Raw genomic sequence first — 8,603 nt, 5'->3', positions numbered from 1 at the left:
CACACACTCACACACACACACACACACACACACACACACACACACGTACACCAAAATGGAACATAGACGAGCTGAGAGGCGCTGGAGATTAATCAAGCTAGTAATTCATGAGGACATTCATAGACATAGCAACAACAAAGGGAAATCGTTAATAACATCTGCTAAATTCAAGTATTACAACGGAACAATTAATGAATGTACCACCTCTAAAGCTTTATTTTGTATGACAAATCATTTTTCTGTTAAGAAAGACCCCGCCAGCAACAAGTTTCCTTCGAATGTACTTAAAAGGGACCTTCCTGATGTTTTTGGTCCTTACTTTAGAGATAAGATATCCACGATCAGGACACAAACTGTCGCGACTCCCCATAAACAACCATGCTTTGAAACATTCTCTGGGGTAATCTTTAATGAATGTGTAGGTGTAACACAAAAAGATGTTAGACCAATCATAATATCATCACCCTATAAAACATGTAGTCTTGATCCTATTCCAACACCACTGCTCATCACTCATCTTGATAGTGTTATTGGGATTTATAACTTCCATCATTAATGAGTCTCTTCCGTTAGGAGTAGTACCATCACTATTTAAGCATACGTTGGATATTCACTTTCTCAAAAAATCAAATATATCCCCGAGGAGCTAAAAAATTTCAGACCTGTCTTCAACCTTCCTTTTTAAAAATAAAAATCCTGAAGAAAGTTGTTTTGGTTCAATAGAAGAATCATTTAGAAGAAAACAATTTATATGAATTATACCAATTTGCCTATTGGGAATTTCATAACCCAGAACTGTGCTATTGAAAATATATAACGACCTCTTTTGTGAGGCGGATGAGAACAAAATTTCAATTCTTCCTCTTCCTGATCTTAGTGCTGCTTTTAAAATTATAGATCACACTATTCTTTTTGAACGATTGTTCAGCACGTTTGGCCTGTGTGACAGGGTTCTTGACTGGTTCAGGTCCTACCTGATTGGCCGTACACAATCTGTGGTTGTACACGACCTTCTTTCGTCAATTTTTAACCTAGACTTTGGAGTGTCTCAAGGTTCAGTATTGGGTCCAAGCTTGTATACATTATATATACAGTTGCTTGGAGCTATGATTATATAGCACAATATAAACTATAATATGTACGTAGACGACACACAGTTATACAAATCTGTTCCCCCATCAGATGTTAAAACCTTGCTTACCACCATGGGTCTGTGCATTGGTGATGTCAAGAACTCGATAATTGATAATAAGCTCCTGCTTAAAGAAAATATTACTGAAATACCTTTATGTAACCCAAAAGAAAAGCCATATCCCCATAGACATTGGCCATGTTTGCACTGAAAATGAAAATCTGCATTTTACCGATAAGGCAAACAATCTGGGGGTGAATTTTGATAAAAAATTGTCATGGAACATCATATCAGTTATTTAAGTACCATTTTATTTTGTGAATTTCGTAGAATTGGTCATATGTCTATTTCTTTTAATGAACACTCATTGAAAACGCTCCTGTCATCTTTTTTGTTTTCACGCATCGATTATTGCAACGCTTTACTAGCTAACATGCCAATTACCACGCTTCACAAGTTACAACGTTTTCAAAATCATGCTGCTCGGCTTGCACTAAAGAAAAGGAAGAGGGATCACATTACTCCCATGTCAAGAACGTTGCATTGGCTCCCGGTGTCAACTAGAATATCATATAAAATTACAATATTATGTCGCAAATGTATCATTAACAAAGCTCCCTCACATTTAAGTGATCTCATTCAGATTTATGTTCCATCACCTAAGATCAGGCGATCACTCAGTATCTTTTACGAGTTCCTAGAAAAGGAGGAAAAAAATTAGCTGAAAGATCGTTTGTCTACCTTGCTCCATCAGTTTTGAACTCTCTCCCCCAACCCTTGAGACATACAACATTTGAGCAGTACATTTTAACTCTAAATTCTTCTAGGCACTCTATTTATTCTCATTGGCCCTTTAACAACTTAATATCACCATACATATGGTATAATTTTGATTTCTCACTTTCCAAACGACATATTTCTCTTTCCATCCTCTCGCATTTCTAGTCATTGAAGTTTGAGCCTAGTATTAATATCAGACACTACCTTTCGGACTAACCACCCTAAACATGTCCAGATAAAACTTCTGCGAAACTGAGAATCGCATTCATACACTTAATAACAATAATACATTTTTATTAATAAGCCAATGTTTGATGATGACCAATGCAAATTTCACATGAGAGTATATCGTTCTCAAATAATAACAAAGGAGACTAATTTGGTAGAGACATTGAAGTGTGTGTTTGTAACAAAATAATGATATTAGCAAATACAGACTTCAACATAAGTTAAGGACCACCCTGACAGGCAGCCCTGTTTTTTTTTTAAATTCGAAAAAAGACACCAAGGAATGTTTCAAATTGTTTGGCTCTGAAAGTGTTCATGAGTTACCAATGCGAACTGCAAAGCTTCCTAAAGGGGCAAAACCACCACGTGCAGCACAGAAATCCCCGGGGAGTTTTAGACAAATTGTCTGTTGTTTATCGACTTGTGTGCAATAGCTTGGACATTCCTCAATTAAAATTTCCGGTGCACATCATAAACGGACGTACGGTCTCGAACTGAGCTCACTTTGGTTGCAATGTAAGCCGCCGTTTGTGCAAAATCTACTATCGCATCAATGTGCCATCGACACGAAAGCTGAAAGACATTGATCGTGCCAAAGCTATGGCACGGCTGCAAGATGGAGTTGGAGCCCGAGAAGTTGCCAGAAGTCTTGCAGTGTCACACTCTGTCATTCTCCTCCTGAGGCGGCGCCATCAAGCCAATTGATCAGTCTCGACACAATAAGACCCCTCAGAGTGTTTGCAAGGGGTCCTTAACTTATGTTGAAGTCTGTATGATGAGTTCCATTTTAATCGACCACTTTTACATTCTCCACCGAACAAACACCTTTGCAGTTATATTTCCTGTACTTATTTTCTTTTAAGAAACAATATTTTGTTTTTAAAGTTAAAAAGTGGTGCCATGAATACAAGAAAACGAAAAGTCTTGAACTTGCCAACTTAGCAACTTTTTTACTTCCAAGTGATTGAACTTGGTAATATTTTTGGCAGTACTTTTTTCTCCTTTTGAAGGACAGAAACAGCCTGAGTTGTATTTAACCCTTTAAAATATATCATCCGAAGACAAATAACATTTAGAAGTAAGCTAAAAAGCAACGCTAAAACGGTTTCCGTAAGAAGTTACTGATTTAATAGAAGAAAGTAATGACCAGGCAAAATATGTTCCAACATTATGCATTGTTGTTTATCTCAAAATGTCGGATATGTCAGCTAATTATGAAAACATATTTTCTTTGTCTGGGGTGCGAGAATTTGGGGTTAAGAATCACCTAACGTATCAAGTAGCCCAGAGTTCTGGTATCACAAGTGCTTGACGTGAAATCTCGACCTGAAAGACTTCTATAAATGTCCACTCACAAGTCCACAGAATCACATCTCACAGATACCCTCTCTCAGGTACTAATGATGGTTTGTTCTTCCAGCTGCATGATGATACCATCATGAGGCTGTGTTCGTCTATTGACTAATTGTTTTTTTAAATCAAATATCTTGATCTTTCTGCTGGGATATTGTATCCCTTTCAGCTTGGCTTGACCCTGGCAGGGCTTGGCCGGAAGTCTAGGTGCCAAATAATTATCTAGAACTAGCACATTAAAACATTAAATAACTTTTCTCCATCCATGTATTTCCCAGCATGCAGTTCCTGGCTCTCTTTCTCCTTGTGGCCCCTGTGGCTTACACTGTGGCTGCCCCAGACCCCTCCACCATCTGTCTGCCAGAAAAGAGTACCGCACGCGTCTTTGGCTTGATCCAAAAAGTAAGTATCCATAATAATAATAATCATAATGATAATAGTAATATGATAATAGTAACAATAATAAATTTTTAAATAATAATAACAATAAAAATATTAATAATAATAATGATTGTATTAAAATAGTAATTGTTTACACAGTTGTCTCAGTTTGCTTTGGAATTACCTATTATTCCCTTGAGCTCATCTTTAACTCCTTCTCCCCCGTTCTCTTTCTCCCATTCAGCAGGGGAACGTTTTTGTTTATGCATTCCTTTTGAGAAAGGGGGGGGGGGGGTAAACTTACATTTCAAATCGAATTTGAAAACGGGGAAAAATTTAGAACATGCCCTGAAATGATGATTGGACAAGCATCTGAATTTAATCTGGTTATCATCGTTTATTTCAGTTCCAAGCCAACGTGTCTATTGACTTCTCCCAGAACAAAGTCGCTGCGGTCACTGAGCTGGGAACGAGAGTGTCAGATCTCAACACCGTAAGCACGGGAAACATTTCTGCATTTTGTTCTTTCCCTTGTTACAACAGCTCTTCAAGCTTAAAACTCTTTATCATTGGAAACGTTGCCTGCTAGAGCGCTACACTGAACAGAACACGAATAGCGTTAATGTTGGGGCTTTTACGGATTCGAATTGGTAGCTTTTGAAGAATGGTCAATTTGGAAACTCACACACTTACACATACACACACACACACACACACACACACACACACATACACACACACATACACATACTCACACACACACATACACATATTTGAAAAAGCACACTTACACAGACTAACCTGCAAATACACTCTCTTTCATACGCACATATTACACAAATACACACGCACAAACACTCACTAGCACACAAACAAACACACGCACAAACAAAGGTGCTAAACAGAGAACATAAAATTGAAGCAATGAACTCTCTTCTAGGTAGCAGCATAAGTTTTTACAATTCCTCCTGTTGAATTAAGTATTAAATTCAACAAACAAAAAAATGTACCCGATATGTTTAGTTACGTCGTGTTTTACTATCGTATCCATACGACGTGGGGAACTCTGTGCCACAACTTTCTAAAGAGAACATTTACTCGTTAATCCGATCCGTACGCTTTGTATAGCAGTCTGTCAAAATGAATTTGTGAGAAATACTGAAAGTTTCAAAGAGATTTTCTAGAAGTATTCTAAAATGTGAAGAATACAACCCCTAGGATACAAAATGACCCCAGGGAGTACGTATAGGGTTAAGAAACTTTTAAAGAAATATTAATAATTATTGGTTAACACTATCCTTTGTAAGCAAAATTTTGAATGTGAGAATGCATGTGTATATCAGGTTTGATATAAATTTTCATTACCATCGATTTTCCCAAAATAGTGGGAGAATGTATAACACTCTCTTTAATTGGAATTCAAAAGTTACTTTTACAATGAAAATTAATTCCTACTCCGTTTACATTTCTCCATATCAAAATCTGACCAAATTGCTCACGTTAAGTGTTAACAGTACAGTCATAGACTGATGGGCGATTCCTTAAAAATGCATTATTCATCTTCGTTATTGGTTTAACAATACACAGATATCAGAAACATAGACACTCTTGCTTTACATGAATTGCTTTATTTCAATAAATATCTTTTCTCAAAACCGAGCTCCCTATCTGACACAGTCTTTGAAAATTTAAGGGAAACGTAACACATGATGATAATATATTATTATTTATAACAGTGTCTAAGAATCTTTTGACAACTAAGGTACATTATCAATTGGTCGGTTTTAACTACAAGCGGGCTATCCCAGATTTCTGGGGTTTCCAGAAATCGTGATCTAAAACACCAAAAGAGGGCAATACTTTACCGATAGGAGAAGTTTGGTTTCATTGGTGTATTTTATTATTATATTATTTGTTTTGTTATAGAGGAAAACTCTCCTTTTAAAGAAACTGAACAAGGGGCAAAAACTTTACCGACGTTTTGCTCAAAACAGCCTTTCTCGTCTTAATTTGTTTTGCCATTCAATATTTACAATTTGTTACTTTTACAAAACACTATAATTTGAAGCCCAAAGGCTTTTGTTTCTGAATCCCGAGAGTTATGACCACCGACATCGAAATCTGAAATAATTTCACAAATGTCAAATCCATTTAGAAAAGAAGCCACATTATCAGGTAAAACAAAGTCATCCTGGACACCTGTCATGGAATGCAGATCACCTGCAATCAACCAAGTCAAACTTCCATATAATTAATTTACATTGATCATTTCCCACCATTCATTAAACTGGTCGCGCCTTTCAATGTCCCACGATACACCGGTGAGTATAAATGGGGAATGTAAACAAAGTAGAACAATACCATTTTTCGAGATAGCCACCTGAGCTTAAAAGCAACCAATTGTATGATTATTTTACAGAACTACACCTACTTGATCGACGCAACCGGTGCATGCACCAGGGAGCCTCTGCCTATCTTCGGATACATCACAAGGTGTCTTCCACGTAAGTATAATTTATTATTGTTGTCGTTTTTTTTTTTACCTCTAGCTGTTCTTAAAAGAAAATGAACTCATTTTGAGTCTTCAAATCCCATAACCTCTTTTACTGTATAAAAGAAAAATACTAATTTGCCTTCCTACTAATCTTCTTTCTAGAGGTATTTAAATCTTATTTTTTTATGTTAACTCAAAGTATATTCCGGTTACTCTTTGCTCATTAAAAAAATCTAAGATCAGTTTCTCTCAAATGGTAAAACAACAATGAAGCAAAAATGTAAAGCAAAAGACTGCATTAAAATTTGCTTTTCAGTTTAAAAACTGGCAATGTTTTGCCCATAATTATGAGACCTTAAACCAGACATGGACAAACTGGGGCCAGCAGGATATATTCAGATTGGAATAATTTCAGTCTAGCCTCCTAGTCGATTCAGTAATTAATATTGAATATAACCCTGGGTGCTCCTATAATTGATAGAATCAAAAGTATCCTGCTTCAAATTAAAACAGATAGTTTTTTGGAACGGCTAGATGCAAAAGATTTCATATCTTATCTCAGGAAATACAGTGTCCGTTTTAGTTTCACTATTGAGAGCTTGGATATTTCAACCAATTTTACCCAGTTTATGTGGATTTAGCCTGCAAATATTATCAGTAATTGTGTAATCCAAAACGCGAATAAGACACTCTGAATATGCCTGAATTCATCCAAAGATATGTCTGACATTTTCTTTTACTATCATGTATTACGTAAACCCCTTTTCAAATCTGGTCCACAGCAAGCAGCGTGTTCCTTGGTGAGGTTTTCGAGGGTTTCGTCAACAAAGTCACCTTGAACGGTTGGCTGATCCCTGTGAACAAGGACTTCAATGTGACTCTGTTGACGTACACAGAGCCTGGACAAACTGACTCTTACTTCGTGCTCAGGAGAGATGACAGTAAGTAGATTATTGTTGTTGTTGTTGCTGTAGTTGTTGTAGTTGTTGTAGTTGTTGTTGTTTTTCTTCTTCTTCTTCTTCTTCTTCTTCTTCTTCTTCTTCTTCTTCTTCTTCTTCTTCTTCTTCTTCTTCTTCTTCTTCTTCTTCTTCTTCTTCTTCTTCTTCTTCTTCTTCTTCTTCTTCTTCTTCTTCTTCTTCTTCTTCTTCTTCTTCTTCTTCTTCTTCTTCTTCTTCTTCTTCTTCTTCTTCTTCTTCTTCTTCTTCTTCTTCTTCTTCTTCTTCTTCATGAAAAGTACAATTTGCAGCACGCAAAATAAAAACTAGATTGTAAAAATATATAATGTTATTATTTAAAGTGTGTGTGTTTGTGTGTACATTATGAAAGGTAAAGACACACTTCTAACAGAGGAGAAGTTGAGCCAAAAGTATTATGGTTTCTTTTCTGAACTCTCTGTGTTTTCTAATCATTGTTTTTGAAACTCTGATGACAGTTTCCAAGTCTGTACGTTATTGGTTAAGAAGGAATCATAACAGCCAATCCTATCTCCTCCCCAGCTCCACAAGGACAGCGAATTGGCTTTGTCAGCAACCCTGTCGCTTCCATCGCTGACACAACCGTGTTCAACGTTCCCGCCGTCTGCCCAGACAAACCCGCTGTTTAAGAAGGAATAATTGAGAGCACGACTTTAAAGGATGATTCAGAATGTTAGGTTTAGTTTGTTTAAACTTTAATAAAATATTTCGATGCGCTTAGCGTAATAACAAGAGCGTTCGGATGTTTGTTTTTTTGTATTTGTTACCAGGAACAAGAACGATATTTGAGAATTGTTTTTCCTTGATTTTACAATTATTCTTATTCATGAGATGATTGTCTATCGATCGATCGATCTATCTATCTATCTATCTATCTATCTATCTATCTATCTATCTATCTATCTATCTCGAATAAATATTTATGTTTGAACATGCCAAAAAAACCAGGGATATTTTACTGAGCGTTGCATTTTGGCGTCTCGTGTAAGTGAATGTTTTAACAAAAAGTGTGCCATTTGAAACAACTAAAACATGTTAAAAGCGTTTCTGGCAGTTGACGAACGACAGGTAGTATAATGTACACAACTGTTTGGAGCTATCTACAGTATATTTGACGGTGTATCGTCGTATTCAAAGACTGTTTTATTTCCATGAACCGTCTTAAAGAAATGGAGGGCCCCACAAGGCGACCACCGTCTAATTCAATAGCATGTTATATCGATCTCGAGTTCTATCTTAGACTGCGGGGTATTTTTTTCCT

The 8,603-nt window shown here is 36.5% G+C and overlaps 1 protein-coding gene across 1 annotated transcript; it reads left to right on the top strand.

The window, feature by feature from the left end:
* Window positions 1-3,407: 3,407 nt before the first annotated feature.
* Window positions 3,408-8,076, top strand: LOC101845857 (the record flags this gene model as incomplete). The annotated part of the gene is given in 6 exon segments (XM_005101695.2): window positions 3,408-3,534; window positions 3,772-3,895; window positions 4,281-4,367; window positions 6,294-6,378; window positions 7,151-7,309; window positions 7,865-8,076. Coding segments are annotated over 5 exon segments (561 nt in total). The 3' UTR covers window positions 7,972-8,076.
* Between the last annotated feature and the right edge of the window lie 527 nt (window positions 8,077-8,603).

The sequence above is a fragment of the Aplysia californica genome, unplaced genomic scaffold, assembly GCF_000002075.1.
Source record: "Aplysia californica isolate F4 #8 unplaced genomic scaffold, AplCal3.0 scaffold00294, whole genome shotgun sequence".
NCBI classification, from domain to species: Eukaryota; Metazoa; Mollusca; class Gastropoda; order Aplysiida; family Aplysiidae; genus Aplysia; species Aplysia californica.
This window is presented reverse-complemented; position numbering and strand designations above follow the sequence as displayed.